This window comes from Ascaphus truei, chromosome 23 (genome assembly GCF_040206685.1).
Source record: "Ascaphus truei isolate aAscTru1 chromosome 23, aAscTru1.hap1, whole genome shotgun sequence".
Lineage (NCBI taxonomy): Eukaryota > Metazoa > Chordata > Amphibia > Anura > Ascaphidae > Ascaphus > Ascaphus truei.
In genome coordinates, this window is record NC_134505.1 from 2,938,562 (window position 1) to 2,956,544 (window position 17,983).

A 17,983-nucleotide genomic window follows, 5' to 3' on the forward strand; every position below is an offset into this window, starting at 1 on the left:
TACCAGCCCACCACACAATGGAGTCTTATAAATAGCCAACAGTAAAATACACACGGGGAATAAACTGCCTACATTGGGAAAACACAGGAATACATTTTGTCAGCTATTTTGGCCAAAGTAAGATAGTCATATGAGCCTAAAACATAGGCAGATATCTTGACAGGTAGGGGTAACCAGTGGGCTTAACCTGCAATATGCGTGCCAGGCTGCCCTTACCAACCCTGGTCCTACTCAGCCAAAGGGTTAATATAATAGCATTAATAAAAAGACTGAGACAGGGCTTGTTCTCTGGAACAACACAAGTGCGCAGATTTCACCGTACAGTACCAATGAATTTTCAGAGTAGGGAGGAGGTGTATGAGAAAGCATCCTTCTTACCTGGATAAGTGAATAGGAATCTCAGAAGCATTGCCTGGGGTCGTGAGCCTCCCTGACTCCGTGTGAATCACACCTTTTGTTTTAGGAACCAATGCAGCACATGCACACAATAAAAAAAACACCCAGATAAGTGAAAGCTCTTTGTGTAAGAATGTTGATTGGAAAAAGAGAAGGAGGGAGGGGGGGGGGGGGCAGTGAGACATTACCTCATTAGTCTGGGAGAATAACTCCGAAATCAAAACTAGAGGTAATCTCATAAATCTTGACACGTATCGTAAAGCTGATGACATTGCTAAAGTGCCAATCCTTCAGAGGAACTCACACCCAAATCCCTCAGTATAAAAGCAGAGGATTACATACACTCAACTATCACATCCTCTTGGTGGTACTTAGATAGACAGGCTTTCTGATCACACCATGTCCTCATACAGTGTCAGGAAGACCACTTCGTCTTCAGGATCCTCAAAGGGCCAGGGCTTGGGTGGTTATGGACACAGGGCATCAAGCATCCATGGTGGTAGTGGTATCTCCCTCTCCACCAGTAGGCTGGTTTCCAGTGGGATAGGTGGGGCTTCAGGTGGCAACTACGGATCTAGCTATGGCGGGGGTTATAGTTCTAGCTGTAGCTATGGAGGAGGCGTTGGCGGTGGGGATGGTCTTCTGGGAGGAGGTGAGAAGCAGACCATGCAGAATCTGAATGACCGTCTGGCCTCATACCTGGACAAGGTGCGCTCCCTGGAGCAGTCGAATGCCCAGTTGGAGATTCAGATCCGAGAATGGTACCAGAAGCATGGACCCGCCCCGGCCGCTGACTACAGCCACTACTACAAGGTGATTGAGGAACTTCGCAACAAGGTAAGAAGATGCTCAGTAAACGGGGAACGTACATCCTCCCCTATATACATATAATATACATCCCTGCCTGGTCCCTCATGTACTGGTATACACTTATGTTCCTGCCAAATCTCCCATATGTCTATTATATATACCTAACAGACGAATCATCTATATACTGTTACACACCTATATATATATATGCAAATGGAAGATGAGGTTTAATACAGATACATACAAGGTTATGAAATTGAGAAACAAGCATAAACTGCCGTCTTAAATTGGGCACATTATGTCTATCCTTGATGGAGAAGGATTTAGGAGTGCTTGTAGACAGCTGGCTTAGCAATTGTGCCCAATGTCAGGCAGTAGCTGCAAAAGCAAATAAGATCTTATCTTGCATTAGATGGGGAATGCATGGAAGGGAAGTAAGCATAATTATGCCACTGTATAAAGCATTAGTAAGACCACACTTTGAGTATGGAGTACAGTTTGGGGCAAAACTCAGTTAAAAAAAAGACATTATGGAACTAGAAAAAGTGAAGAGAAGAGCCACCAAATTTATAAAGGGGATGGAAAATCTGACATATGAGGAGAGGCTAAATTTGTTTGTTCTTTACATTATAAAAAAGGCATCTTAGAGGCGATATGATAACTATTCACAAGTATATTCGGGAACAAAGAACTTTAAAAAGAACTACTCATCCCACGGGCAGTACAAAGGACTCAGGGGCCATCCCTTAAGGTTGGAGGAAAGGAGATTGCACCAGCAACAAAGGAAAGGGTTCTTTTCAGTAAGGGCAGTTACAGTGTGAGGTTCATTACCCATGGAGACTGTGATGGCAAATACAATAGATATCTTCAAATAAAGGTTGGACATCTTTTTAGAAAGAGAAGGTATACAGGGATATACTAAATAAGTAGATATGGGTAGGATGTTGATCCAGGGAGAAATGTGAGTGCCATTATTGGAGTTAGGAAGGAATTTAATTTCCCTCTTATGAGATATCATTAGATAATGTTTCCCGGTTTCTCTGTTTGCCTTCCTCTGGATCAATATACCATAAATAAAAATAAAGGATAAGAATCTGACGCCCAAAATTAGCATAGGTTGAGTTTTAATGACATGTATTTTTTAAACCTCATCTAGTATGGAACTTTATATATACACACATGCATATACACATACCACTCATCTGCTCATCTATCTATATGTCTGTTTATCCCCTTAATGCCTTTATGAATAAAGTCAGGCCTGTAATATCATCATGTAATTGGCTCATAATCATATGACCAACCGAGAAGCAAAAAACGACGTGCGTGATGGTATCAACAAAGTATAAGGCTGAGATTAGGTAACATCACCAATAGAATAAGGGTCTCCTCTTACAGTCTGTATATTAAAGGATGTACAAGGTAACTCTATTCTACTAGACACACAATTCCCATTCTGTGTGAGGAGTAAAGGTATTAAATGCAACCTCTCAGCTACAGAATATTACAGACGTATCATCGTCATTATACTTCAATCGCTTCTCCAATGTCTTGTTATATTCCTATCACCCATTGGGAGCCTAGTAACTAATAACAGTAAGTTTAAATGCTATCAATGCTGTTCTGTTATATACAGAGCCGCTGACCTTATATACAGAGCCGTTGACCTCACATGCAGTGAAATCTTGGTTTTCAGTTATGTTCTAGTTAATCTCCTTCCTGCGCTTTGGCGATGGATGAACATGCAATGCTTACTTACTCTTTCAGCTCCCATCAGGATTAATGGGAGTCAGTCTGTGAGGAGGGGGAGATGTTTATTTGACCATGTAAACCAGTAACCCCCTTCCTGTAAAGCCCCGGGTAATGTGTGTGGGTTTCTCCAATTCCTAGATCCTCCATTCTACCATGGGCAATGCAAGCATCGTTCTGCAGATTGAAAACGCCAAGCTGGCAGCAGATGACTTCAGAGCCAAGTAAGAACTCAGACCTGATTTAGATTTATAAAAAAAGTCATCCTCACCCCAAGCAGAACCGTCTCCCCACAGAAAGGCTGCCTATTATGCATTAGAAGGCATGGAACGCACCACCAGCATTAATGGTCTTCTCTGACATGTTGAATTGAGGCCTTTGGGTGTGAACAGGTGTTTACATACATGTGTATGTGCATGGGAGATCTACTTGGCATGCAGTTCAAATAGTTTATTGGGGACATGGATGAGCAGATCTTCGTATGTATACAAAGTGGGTCAATAATAACAAGGCCTTTTTCCACCTTTCTCTATCAAGGTATGAGACTGAGCTGTCCCTCCGTATGAACGTAGAGGGTGACATCAATGGCCTGCGCAGAGTCCTGGATGAGCTGACCCTAACCAGGTCTGACCTGGAGGTCCAGATTGAAAGTCTGACGGAGGAGCTGACTTATCTGAAGAAGAACCACATAGAGGTTGGTCAAATTGTGCTTTGCATAGGGTAGCATGCAATACAGAGATGGTATCAGGTTGAGTCTTAAGAGATGTGAGGATACGGAGCTTGGCAAAGTACATCAGCACAATATGTTCTGGAGGTAAAGCAAAGTATGTTGAGAAAACATTACGCCCCTAGGAATGTGACAGTTCTGCAATATAGAGATAAATAATCCAATGTGAGGACTTATTGGCAAGAGTTTTTATAGGTGCTACAATTAATGGCAAGCTATTGGACAGCCACAAGTCACATATTTGGGGTCACTTAAAGATTCAAACATCTGATGTTAACCAGATATATACTGCAGAACAATGCAAGCACAATACATCTTAAAATAATTAATATGTCTACTCTGTGTAGCTCAGATCTTAAATCTCAAAGTAATCATCTAATTACAGCGTATTACACTTAGTGTTACTTCTCTTTCCTACTTAGATAACAATCAAAGACCCATAATTTGACGTTTAACCATCATGTAGAGTTTTAAAGAATAGGAAATAGTATTGGAGACCAAATTGTAACGGCTAAATCCAATGATACCTAGAATAGGCCAGGACTCATATAATTCAGGTCATGTGTGATTATGAATAGAGAGAAGATTGTAGCATCCTTCAAATGTATATTAGGTAACCAAGCCACGGGGCTCTGTTTGCTCTGCAGGAAATGAATGCTCTGCGTGGACAAGTTGGTGGCCAGGTGAACGTGGAGATGAACGCTGCTCCCAATGTGGACCTAAGCAAGATTCTGGCTGACATGAGAGACCAATACGAAGTCCTGGCTGATAAGAATCGCAAGGAAGTTGAAGCCTGGTACCTTACAAAGGTGGGACATCATGGTGCTTTCTCCTTGGCTATTTGGCCTTGTGTTGTTAAGATGTATGTGCCTTAGAAGAGCCAACTCAATCTTCATCTCCCCTTCCAGACAGAACAACTGAACAAGGAAGTCTCAAGCCAGGGTGAACAGATCCAGTCCAGCAAGAGTGAGGTCACCAACCTCAGACGTACACTCCAGGGCTTGGAGATTGAGCTGCAGACTCAACTGAGCATGGTGAGTCCCTTCAGCAATATCATATATAATATACAGTATAAACACAAACACATTGTGTGCACCATATATGAACATTATCATAGGAAGAGGGGCAGTTGGTGAGAGCCTAGGAGTAATTGTAAGTGCATTAAGGATCATTGTCAACAGCTAGGGGCATTAGTGTTTCTTTACGCTCACTTGAGAAGCAGTAATTTAACTGGAATGTAAGTGTGTGCGTGTTGTATCTTTCTGTCCTTTCTTCCCAATTATTGATAAGACTGCGGAAGAAGTGTCTGATACTGGCACCATCCTATACCTGTCTTCTTCTCCATTGCAGAAATCAGCACTGGAGGGCACCTTGGCAGAGACAGAAGGCCGGTACTGCGTCCAGCTCTCACAGCTACAGGAGATGATCGGTTGTGTAGAGGCTCAGCTTGCCGAATTGCGATCAGACATGGAACGCCAAAGCTATGAGTACAAAATCCTTCTGGACGTGAAGACCCGTCTGGAGCAGGAAATTGCCACCTACAGACGCCTGCTGGAGGGTGAAGACCTGTAAGTAGAACCATAACTGGAGTGATGAGGAGGACCAGTACTCACCACCGTCATAGGTGTCTCTTCAAGAGGAAACATAGCTCAATTTTGAAACTATGCTGCATTGTGTAATGATACTAGGTTTACCTATACACTTCCAAATTCCCAATGTTTCTCCCTAGAGAATAACAACATTAGGGGCAGTATAAGCAATGCTAACGCAGGCATAATACCCCACTGCCCTGAAAAGCTTAACTCCATAAGACACCTTCCGGTAATGATAGACATGGCATGGCCCATTTACTTTACTGGACCGTAGTGTGTCTTATAGCACCATTGGGTGACACCACTTAGTAAATATGGGCCAAATTAACTTGCCAAAAGAGATAAGCCTTGAGACAGGATCTCCCACTTTCAAGACCAGCGCCCATATAGCTCCTACAACTCTACAAATCAGTTATTTTTCTCGGACACTTCTGAGGTCTGCATTGAGTTTGCTGGAGAATGATATCATTGTTCTACATGATAACCCTCTGGCTTTTCTTTCACAATCCTCCATATATAATAACACCAATACTTCTTTATTTGAGCACCGCTATTCAAAGTGGCAATATTAATTTCTTTCTTTTTTCCCCCCCACAGGAAGTCCTACGGTAAGTGTATTTGTCTTACTTCCTCTTTGTTTCCTTTATTAGTTTTCTCTGAAGTTGAACAAGCCTACTCTTAGAAAAGATTTTCAAATAATTATATTGTACAGCAGTTACACAGAGTAACTTCTACAATGGATTTTTCCATGTTTGGGTGAATTAATGTAATCACACAGGTAACACAGATGTAAAAAGAAAATAATAAAGGCACTTTTTCCATCAGACCTTAATACATAATCCTTTATGTTTCCAGTTGTGCAATGTTCTAACAACAGACAATGCATTCTGGTAAATAATCAAGAGGCATTTGCCAGGATGTTAGTCAGTTACACATATCAGAGACATGTAATAAGTTTAAGTGGTCACAAATTGTCCATGTTGATTATGTTCCCATGTCATGTCTCCCACCAATAAAGTGGACATTAGATCTCCTATGTATTGCCCATGCCATAGAACAGAGTCCCTTTTAAACCGTAATCTTTACTTCTTCTTTAGAAGAACCTAGAACGTCAAATTAACCAAGCAGTTTTCTGCCATAAGACACCTTACAATGGCTCGTTCCGAGGGAAAAGGTATCGTCTGGCAGAAGACAACGTAGTAATTATGGCCGTAATGCCTAAGCAATCTTCTCCTCTCTTCACAGCTCCTCAAACCACACGCAACGTTCGCACCATCATAGAGGAAACCGTAGATGGGAAGGTCGTCTCCTCTCGGGAGAAAGTTCATCAGTCCAACTACTAACCTAAAAAATGTCTCAAAACCCAGCACAACTCTCTTCTCGTGTCTACATACGCTAAACATGAGCTCATCACATGAGAAAGACAACATATAATAGAACAAGGAAAGACGTGCTCTAGATTGTTCATGGTTCAGTCCATTGAGTCCTCCCTTCCTACTTCTCTGTCTGTCTGTTTTTGATGCTGATGATAACCTCATAGTAGAAATTATTGTACTAAGTGCTGAGGTCCCTTATATTCTTCCCTATCTAATAAAGTTCTGTGCTTCATTCATGCATATTGAGACTTGTCTGACTTTTCATTCAGTGCTGTTCATGTAATAAGGCCCAAGTGTGATGATTCTGTGCTATGGATTCTATGTTCTTACAAACCCAAACATAGCCCGTCTCTCAGTATCTGTACTTATTTACTAACTAACGTTTACATTATTCAAGAAAAAAAGGATCTATTTTTATAATACTGCACTCTTTTAATAGCGTCTTTGGCTTCTGGTTTCCCAGGTAGCATTTGTTTTACCCATCCAAAACAAGACAAAAGTGCAGTTTTATCAAATGAGGAAATATTTCCCTGGCTATACAGTAAGGGCGCTGCTAAGGCTAGAAGCCTTTTAATATTTTGATATATTATAGAAAATGGATAATTTAACCTGTCAGTGGCACCAGCTCTGCTAACCCCGACACACGCTCACCAGAACATCACTTTCAGAACCTAATATACACCCCAAACCGCAGCAATGACCCCTAATATTAACATTCCCATCACAGGCTGATGCATTATTTTTACACCATCGGAAGATTTCTCTTGAGGCTCCGCTCTGCATACAGTGCTGCTCTGCCCTGGGCTTCCTGGGGCTCAGTACGCTGTGACACGCAGCTACACTCACCCCCTTCTTTCCTACAGAGATGGCGTCTTCTTTGAGTCTCTAACTTTATTTCCAAGAACAAACAAAAATGAATTTAAACATATGCACAACATAAGGCAATTGGTAAAAAACAAACAACCCAAAGCTATCCCTAGGAGAGCCGGAGATGAGAGAAGGCCACAGGCTGACAGAGCAGAAGGTACTTAACTTGCAACCCTGACCATGAGGGAAAAACAGGAAACACTGCCCAGGGGACGGGGAAGAGGAGAGAGAGAGAGAGAGAGAGAGAGAGAGAGAGAGAGAAGAGAAAGAGGAAAGAGAGAAGAGAAAGAGAGAAGAGAAAGAGAGAAGAGAAAGAAGAGAAGAGAAAGAGAGAAGAGAAAGAGAGAAGAGAAAGAGAGAAGAGAAAGAGAGAAGAGAAAGAGAGAAGAGAAAGAAAAGAAAGAAGAGAGAGAGAGAGAGAGAGAGAGAAGGAGAGAAGGAGAGAAGGAGAGAGAGAGAGAGAGAGAGAGAGAGAGAGAGAGAGAGCTCTGGGCCAGAAACACATAGGGCCTCATGCAGAGAGCATCGTTATTTCAAAATTCGCCATTTTTTGTACAATTTCGCGCAGAAACCGGCAGAAAATGGCGAGTTACGAAAAACGCGCCATTTTGTTTTTTCTATTGCTAAAACTCGCCTCGCGGCTGGCGAGAACCTCCATCTCGCCATTTTTAAAACTCTCCAAATGCAGAGAGGTACGAACGGCATGTAGCGGCTGTTCGCGCCAGAGAAATGGCGCGATTTTCTCATTTTTGCCGCGCCAGGAAAAGTTGGCAATAAAATGGCGCTCGCCGCCTATAGCAAAGGGGAAAAAAAAGCAGCGATTTTTTTTTTCACATTTCTGAAGCGCGCATCTTTCCCATTCAAACTCGCCACACGCATCCATGTTAAACATAGCAGAATTCGCACTTTCTGCATATGGAGAATAAAACTCTCCAAAAAAGCTACTTTTTATGAAATTCGCCAATTTGAAAATTCTATGCTCTCTGCATGAGGCCCATAGTAACAGAGGAGAAGGATAAGGGGAGGAATGGAGAGATGGAGACAGCACAAGTATGTTCAGCCTCAGAATTCCCTGTACTGTATTTATAACTCCTATATACTCTTCAACTTTTCATTCATAGGCTTTCATCTAAAGTTGCCTGCATGGCATCGAATGGCTTACGCACTTTTACACGGCTTATGCGCTTGATGTGCTAATCACGTCCGAGTCAGACTTGGCAGAGATGCAGAATAATGTACATTTTATTCTATTATGTGATCTTTGTAACTCCTTCTCTCTAAACCACTCCAGAAACAAGTAACGGACGGTTATTGGGCAAAACAGGGGGAAATGACCCCACATATTATTGTATCGAGGCGCATGTACAAAGTAACTTTCTAAGCGTTCATGTGACTAGTCCAGAAGCGTCGTACGGCATATCAGCGCTTTGTGCACATGGTCATAAATATTGGGTATGAAGGGGTTACAAGGTACATTAAAATCTCTGGAGTCTGGTGTCCAGATGAACCTCAGGGAAGGATGGACAGGAGCCAGGGACCGGAGCTTTACCGTTATTATACTGGTCTCTTGGCCCCTGTCCATCACAATAAACTTCATAGAAACTGACAGACCATCCTCCATAACCTTTCACAAACGTTTGACCCAAACCTCACCCTTTTATCACCAGGTATCTGATGCAAACAAATGGCCACCTGTCTCAATGTCCCCCTCTGGGATCGCCAGCACTAGGCAGAACTAAGTAAACAGAGTTTATTTCGGCCGATCCCACAGGAGCAACACAATGCACAAATACAGGCTTAAACTCACCAGAGAGAGGGATACGGAGGGGATCCTAGCTCACTAGGTGATGGGCACAGCCGTAGCTGGCTTACCCAGGATGTCTTCCACGACCAGTCAGACTCAGAGGATCCCAGTACCTTGGGAGGATTGTCGCTCGCTTACAGGTTCAAATCTCCCACTAGACTCTGAAACCAAGGCTAGCCATGAACCAAATAATATCTGTGGAGCTCTGATTGGCATTGGCTTACCTACTTTCCCAGCCTCCACCTGAATCCATGGAAGACCTGGTGCCGACCGATCTGTGAAGAGATTGTCTGAGGTCGTCAATCAGAGATTGAGGGCTCGCCAGAGACCAGCCAATCAGGGACAAGGGAGGTGACAGCACTTTAGAAAGCCGCCACAGGTGGGCTTAAAGAGAATGGGTAATTCAAACTGACCAACTTTCAGCCTGATTTCTCCCACAGAGATAGATGTCTAAGAGTTGGGGATGAACAAAGGCTGCGCTTTGGAAGTACATGTTCCCCCGACCTGCGTACCTGTCCCTCCCCACTTCCCCAGTATTACCAAGCACTTCACCTAGCCCAAATTAAATTACAGGACCAGACTCCATTGTGTGCTGACCGGATGGAGTAGATTACCAGCGCACCACAATGGAGTCTTATAAATAGCCAACAGTAAAATACACATTGGGAATAAACTGCGTACATTGGGAAAACACAGGAATACATTTTGTCAGCCATTTGGGCTACAATAAGATAGTCATATGAGCCTAAAACATAGGCAGCCATCTTGACGGGCAGGGATAATCAGCGGGCTTAACTTGAAATATGCGTGCCAGGTTTCCCTTACCTACTCAGCCAAAGGGTTAATATAATGGCATTAATAAAAGACTAAGACAGGGCTTGTTCTCTGGAACAACACAAGTGCTCAGATTTCACCGTACAGTACCAATGCATTTTCAGAGTAGGGAGGAGGTGTAAGTGACAGCATCCTTCTTACCTGGATAAGTAAATAGGAATGTCAAAAGCATAGCCTGGGGATGGGAGCCTCCCTTACTCGGTGTGAATCAAACCTTATTAGGAACCAATGCAGCACATTTAGATAATACCACCCCCCAGATGAGAGATAGCTCTTTGTGTAAGCATGTTGATTGGAAAAAGACAGAGGGGGAGAGGGGGGCGGGGGGGCAAGAGACATTTCTTGGTTATTTTTCCAGACTAATGAGGTAATGAAAACTAGAGGTAATCTCATAAATCTTATCACGTATTACAAAGCTGATGACTTTGCTAAAGTACCAATCCTTCAGAGGAACTCACACCCACATCCCTCAGTATAAAGGCAGAGGATTCAAGACACTAAACAAGCACATCTCTTTGGTGGCACTTAGATAGACAGGCTTTGTAATTACACCATGTCCTCATACAGCGTTAGGCAGACCACTTCCTCTTCAGGATCCTCAAAGGGCCAGGGCATGGGTGGTTATGGACACAGGGCATCAAGCATCCATGGTGGTAGTGGTATCTCCCTCTCCACTAGTAGGCTGGTTTCCTGTGGGATAGGTGGTGCTTCAGGTGAGAACTATGGATCTAGCTATGGCGGGGGTTATAGTTCTAGCAGTAGCTATGGAGGAGGGGTTGGCGGTGGGGATGGTCTTCTGGGAGGAGGTGAGAAGCAGACCATGCAGAATCTGAATGACCGTCTGGCCTCATACCTGGACAAGGTGCGCTCCCTGGAGAAGTCGAATGCCCAGCTGGAGATTCAGATCCGAGAATGGTACCAGGATCATGGACCCACCCCGGCTGCTGACTACAGCCACTACTACAAGGTCATTGAGGAACTCCGCAACAAGGTAAAAAGAAGATGCTCAGTAAACAGGGACCATACATCCTTCCCTATATACATATAATATACATCCCTGCCTCATCCCTCATGTACTGGTATACACTTATGTTCCTGCAAAATACCCCATATGTCTATTATATATCCCTAACTATCAAAACTGACTGATCATCTATATATATATATTATTATATTATTATATATAAGGATTTAGCAGTGCTTGTAGACAGCTGGCTTAGCAATAGTGCCCAATGTCAGGCAGTAGCTGTAAAGGCAAATAAGATCTTATCTTGCATTAGATGGGGAATACATGGAAGGGAAGTAAGCATAATTATGCCACTGTATAAAGCATTAGTAAGACCACACTTTGAATATGGAGTACAGTTTTGGGCACCACTCCATAAAAAAGAGATTATGGAACTAGAAAAACTGAAAAGATGAGCCCCCAAATTCATAAAGTGGATGGAAAGTCTGACATAAGGAGAGGCTAAATTTAATTTGTTTACATTAGAAAAGAGGCATCTCAGATATGATAACAATTCACAAATATGTTTGGGGACAATACAAGGAGCTTTCAAAAGAACTATTCATCCCACGGGCAGTACAAAGGACTCGGGGTCATCCGTTAAGATTGGAGAAAAGGAGATTGCACCAGCAACAACGAAAAGTGTTCTTTACAGTAAAGGCTGTTACAGTTTGGGATTCATTACCCATGGAGACTGTGATGGCAGATACAATAGATATCTTTAAAAAAAGGTTGGACAGTTTTTTTAAAAAGGGATGGTATACAGGGACATACCAAATAAGTAATTGCCATTATTGCCATTATTGCCATTATTGCCATTGCCATTATTGGTGTCAGGAAGGAAATTAATTTTCCTCCTGGGAGATATCATTGGATGATTTTTCACTGGGTTTCACTTTTGCCTTCCTCTGGATCAATATACTATTAATACAAACATTAGATAAGAATCTAAAATTAGCATAGGTGAAATTTTAATGACATATGTATTTTTTTAACTATATATATATATATATATATATATACACATATATATGTATATATATATATATATATATATATATATATATATATATATGTAGAGGTATCAGTAGAGCTATATATATATATATAAAGATAATAAATGAATAGACAGCGCTTAATGATTATGATCACCAAAAAACCCCCACAGATGATTAATAAAATACTCTCAATGAAGCAATAGCAATGTGAAAACATGTGTAGTGGTAATAGAAACGAAGGTGGCTATATATTGTTGTGGGATGATAAAAACCTAAATGGTAAAAAAAACACTTAAAATATAAAAATGATGTTAAAAAAAATATATATGATAAAATAATGTCCAAAGTTCGTGGATCAGATCTATTAAATGCTCTATAACCCAATTGCGGGTGAACCTTGATATAGATGTATGTGGATCCTGGCAGCTTCTTCCTTGAGTTCAACAAACTCCCAGAAAGTACCTATTAGAAAAACGAAAAGAGAAAGAAGCGCCCGATCCTAGTGCAAAATCTGAGGACAAGGTTTTAATGACATGAACTAAGACAAAGGCAAACTCACAATGTGCCACAAGATAAAAAGCGTTGTATGAGCAAGCTCATGCACCAACAGATCGCCAGACCGCCACCAGTAGGCTCCGTCGTGGAATATATCCTTGTAAGGCCTTCCTGCTTACACTCACCCCGCCCATCTGATCATCTGCTGTATACTGTACGTCTGCTTAACCCCTCCATGCCTTAATGAATACAGTTATAGCTGTGACATCATCATGTAATTGGCTGACAATCACATGACAAATCAATAAGCAAAAGACGACGTGCATGATGGTATCAACAAAGTGTAAGGCTGATAAGGTAACATCACCAATAGAATAAGGGTCTCCTCTTACAGTCTGTATATTAAAGGATGTACAAGGTAACTCTATTCTACTAGACGCACAATTCCCATTCTGTATGAGGAGTAAAGGTATTAAATGCAACCTCTCAGCTGCAGAATATTACAGGCTTATCATCGACATTATACTTCAATAGCTTCTCCAATGTCGTGTTATATTCCTCTCACCCATTGGGAGCATAGTAACTAATAACTGTACGTTTAAATACTATAAATGCTATTCTGTTATATACAGAGCCGCTGACCTTATATACATAGCCACTGAGCTCACATGCAGTGAAATCTTGGCTCTCAGATATGTTCTAATTAATTTCCTTCCTGCGCTTTGGCGATGGACGAACATGCAATGCTTACTTACTCTTTCAGCTCCTATCAGGATTAATGGGAGTCAGCCTGTGAGGAGGGGGAGATGTTTATTTGAGCATGTAAACCAGTAACCCCCATTCCTGTAAAGCCCCGGGTAATGTGTGTGGGTTTCTCCAATTCCTAGATCCTCCATTCTACCATGGACAATGCAAGCATCGTTCTGCAGATTGATAACGCCAAGCTGGCAGCAGATGACTTCAGAACCAAGTAAGAACTCAGACCTTAGTTAGATTTATAAAAAAAGATATAATGCTATTCAGTGGTATGCGCTGGAAGTCATCCTTACCCCGAGCAGAACAGTCTCCCCACAAAAATGCATTAGGAGGCACTGAAATGCACCACCAGCATTAATGGTCTTCTCTGACATGGAGAAGCAGCTTCACAGCATGTTGAATTGGGGCCTTTGATCTTGAACAGGTGTTTACTTATATGCATATGTGCATGGTAGATCTACTTGGCATGCAGTTCAAATTGTTTATTGGGGAAATGGAGGAGCAGATCTTCGTATGTATACAGAGTGGGTCAATAATAACAAGGCCTTGGTCAACCTTTCTCCATCAAGGTATGAGACTGAGCATTCCCTCCGTGTGAGTGTGGAGGGTGACATCAATGGCCTGCGCAGAGTCCTGGATGAGCTGACCCTAACCAGGTCTGACTTGGAGATCCAGATTGAAAGCCTGACGGAGGAGCTGACTTATCTGAAGAAGAACCATGAAGAGGTAGGTCAAGTTGTGTATTGCATAGGGCGGGCAGCATAAAATCAAGAGATGGTCTCGGGTTGAGTCTTAAGAGATGTGAGGATACAGAGCTTGGTAAAGTACATCAGCACAATATGTTCTGGAGGTAAAGAAAAGTTTGACGAGAATACATTACCTCCCTAGGATTTGGACAGTTCTGCAATATAGAGATAGATACACCAATGTGAGGACTTATTGGCAAGAGTAATTATAGGTGCAATAATTAATGGCAAGCTATTGGACACCCACAATTCACATATTTAGGGGTCACTTAAATATTCAAACATCTGATGTAAACCAGATATATACTGCAGAACAACGCAAGCACAATACATCTTAAACTATTTAATATGTCTTACTCTGGGTAGCTCAGAGCTTAAAGATCCAAGTAATCATCTAATTACTGCGTCTTAACCTTCGTGATACTTCTCTTTCCTACTTAGATAACATGATCAAAGACCCATAATTAGACGTTTAACCATCATGTAGAGCTTAATTGAATAGGAAATAATATTGGAGTCCAAATTGTAACTGCTAAACCCAACAATACCTAGAATAGACCAAGACTCGTATAATTCATGTCATGTGTGAATACCATTAGAGAAGATTGTAGCATCCTTCAAATGTATATTAGGTAACCAAACCACGGGGCTCTGTTTGTTTTGCAGGAAATGAATTGTCTGCGTGGACAAGCTGGTGGCCACGTGAATGTGGAGATGAATGCTGCTCCCACTGTGGACCTGAGCAAGATTCTGGCTGACATGAGAGACCAATACGAAGTCCTGGCTGATAAGAATCGCAAGGAAGTTGAAGCCTGGTACCTTAACAAGGTGGGACATCATGGTGCTTTCTTCTTGGATTTTTGGCCTTGCATTGTTAAGATGTATGTGCCTTAGAAGAGCCTCCTCAATCTTTATTTCCCCTTTCAGACAGACCAACTGAACAAGGAAGTCTCAAGCCTGGGTGAATAGATCCAGTCCAGCAAGAGTGAGGTCACCAACCTCAGACGTACTCTCCAGGGCTTAGAGATTGAGCTGCAGACTCAACTGAGCATGGTGAGGTCCTTCAGCAATATCATATACAGTATAATATACAGTATAAACAGACACATTGTGTGCACCATATATGAACGTTATCATAGGAAGGACATTTTTGCCCTGAAGATCTTTCAGTTGGTGAGAGCCTAAGAATAATTGTAAGTGCATTAAGGATCATTGTCAATATCTAGGGGCTGGTGTAATCCTTAGTGTTTCTTTACGCTCACTTGAGAAGCAGTAATTTAACTGGAATGTAAGTGTGCGCGTGTTGTATCTTTGTGTCCTTTCTTCCCAATTATTGATAAGACTGCAGAAGAAGTGGCTGATACTGGCACCATCCTATACCTGTCTTCTTCTCCATTGCAGAAATCAGCACTGGAGGGCACCTTGGCAGAGACAGAAGGCCGGTACTGCGTCCAGCTCTCACAGCTACAGGAGATGATAGGCGGTGTAGAGGCTCAGCTTGCCGATATGCGATCAGACATGGAACGTCAAAGCTATGAGTACAAAATCCTCCTGGACGTGAAGACCCGCCTGGAGCAGGAAATTGCCACCTACAGACGCCTGCTGGAGGGTGAAGACCAGTAAGTAGAACCATAACTGGAGTGATGAGGACCAGTTCTCACCACCGTCATAGGTGTCTCTTCAAGAGGAAACGTAGCTCCATTTTGAAACTATGCTGCATTGCGTAATGATGTTAGGTTTACCTATACACTTCCAAATTCCCAATGTTTCTCCCTAGAGAATAACAACATTAGGGGCAGTATAAGCAATGCTAACCCAGGCATAATACACGACTGCCCTGAAAAGCATAACTCCATAAGACACCTTCCGGTAATGAAAGACACGAGTAAATATGGGCCACAGTGACATGCCAAAGGTGATAAGCCTTGAGACAGGATCTTCCAGTTTCAAGACTAGTGCCCATATACCAGTAGCTCCTACAACTCTACAAATTAGTTCTTCTCCTCAGACATTTCTGAGGTCTGCATTGTGTTTGCTGGAGAATTATATCATTGTTCTGCATGATAACCCCTCTGGCTTTTCTTTCACAATCCTCCATATATAAAAATGCCAATATTTGCACACCACGATTGAGAGTGACAATATTAATTTCTTTCTTTTTTCCCCCTCCCACAGGAAGTCCTACGGTAAGTGTATTTTTCTTCCGTCCTCTTTGTTTCCTTTATTAGTTTTCTCTGAAGTTGAACAAACCTACTCTTAGAAAAGATTTCCAAATAGTTATATTGTACAGCAGTTACACAGATTTACTTCTACAATTAATTTTTCCATGTTTGGGATAAATTAATGTAATCACACAGGTAACACGGATGCAAAAGGGGAAAAAAATTCCATCAGACCGTAATACATAATCCTTTATGCTTCCAGTTGTGTAATGTTCTAACAATAGCCAATGCATTCTGGTAACTAATCAGGAGACATGTGCTAGTCTGTTAGTCAATGACACATATTAGAGACATGTAATAGGTTTAAGTGGTCACAAACTGTCCATGCTGATCATGTTCCCATATTATGTCTCAACAAAAACAGAAATGCCCAGCGCAACATCCAAAGTGACCCAACACATAGTACAATACTTCAGTGCTAATCTGCTCATAAGTAAGGGTCATTTAGTTAAACCCTTTGGCCAAAGCGTTATAAGCGTGCAGCCAACATCAAGGCATGACCAATTTGCAGGTCCTAACGCTACCTGGTAACATTCTCATGTACCTCTTTTTGTTGTTGTATGTCTCCCACCAATAAATAGTAGGACAATAATCATCTCTCTTACTGTATGTTTTGCCCATGCCATAGAACAGAGTCCCTTTTAAACCTTAATCTTCCCTTCTTAATTAAAAGAGCACAGAAGGCCATATTTACCCTGCAGTTTTCTGCATACGACACCTTACAATGCCTCTTCCTGAGGAAAAATGTATCTTCTGGCAGAAGACGACTTAGTAATTTTGTCCCGGAATATCTAACCAGTGTTCTCCTGTCTTCACAGCTCCTCAAATCTCACGCAACGTTCGCACCATCGTAGAGGAAACCGTAGACGGGAAGGTCATCTCCTCTCGGGAGAACGTTCAACAGTCCAGCTACTAACCTAAAAGGTGTCTCAAAACCCAGCACAACTCTCTTCTCATGACTACGTACGCTAAACATGAGCTGGTCACCAGAGGAAGACAACATATAATAGAACAAGGAAAGACGCGCTCTAGATTGTTCATGGTTCAGTCCATTGAGTCATCCCTTCCTACTTCTCTGTCTGTCTGTTTTTGATGCTGATGATAACCTCATAGTAGAAATGATTGTACTAAGTGCTGAGGTCCCCTATATTCTTCCTTATCTAATAAAGTTCTGCGCTTCATTCATGCATATTGAGACTTGTCTGACTTTTCATTCAGTGCTGTTCATGTAATAAGGTCCAAGTGTGATGGTTCTGTGCTACTGATTATATGTACTTACAAACCCAAACATAGCCCGTCTCTCAGTATCTGTACTTATTTACTAACTAACGTTTACATTATTCAAGAGAAAAAGGATCTAATTTTATAATAATCATTAACCTGTTGTGAATGTGGCATACAAAGGACTCTTTTAATAGCCTCTTTGGCTTCTGATTTCCCCGGCAGCATTTGTTTTACCCATCCAAAACAAGAAGCGCAAATTCATTTTGTGTGTTTGCTAAAGTGACGGTGATAAATTAACGCTGGCGAGCGCAAAAAAAGGATACAAATGATCAAAATTTGAGCGTGGTGCAGCTCTAGAAAAAGACTTGTTTTCACTTTGTG

General features: G+C 41.9%; 1 protein-coding gene and 1 pseudogene across 1 annotated transcript; both read left to right on the top strand.

The window, feature by feature from the left end:
• The first annotated feature begins 733 nt into the window (after nt 1–733).
• LOC142473062 (keratin, type I cytoskeletal 19-like) lies at nt 734–5,989 on the top strand. The gene is made up of 6 exons (XM_075580223.1): nt 734–1,233; nt 3,097–3,179; nt 3,493–3,649; nt 4,330–4,491; nt 4,591–4,716; nt 5,033–5,989. Exons 1-6 carry the CDS (start codon nt 796–798, stop codon nt 5,252–5,254), a joined length of 1,188 nt encoding a protein of 395 aa, XP_075436338.1. The 5' UTR covers nt 734–795; the 3' UTR covers nt 5,255–5,989.
• Nucleotides 5,990–10,676: 4,687 nt separating this feature from the next.
• Nucleotides 10,677–17,567, top strand: LOC142473066 (keratin, type I cytoskeletal 19-like; annotated as a pseudogene).
• The last annotated feature ends 416 nt before the right edge of the window (nt 17,568–17,983 follow it).

Coding starts and splice junctions, on each gene's coding strand:
- LOC142473062 (XM_075580223.1), top strand. CDS start 796: ATGTCCTCATACAGTGTCAGGAAGACCACTTCGTCTTCAGGATCCTCA. Junction 3,180..3,492: donor GCAGATGACTTCAGAGCCAA/GTAAGAACTCAG, acceptor TTCTCTATCAAG/GTATGAGACTGAGCTGTCCC. Junction 3,650..4,329: donor TGAAGAAGAACCACATAGAG/GTTGGTCAAATT, acceptor TTTGCTCTGCAG/GAAATGAATGCTCTGCGTGG.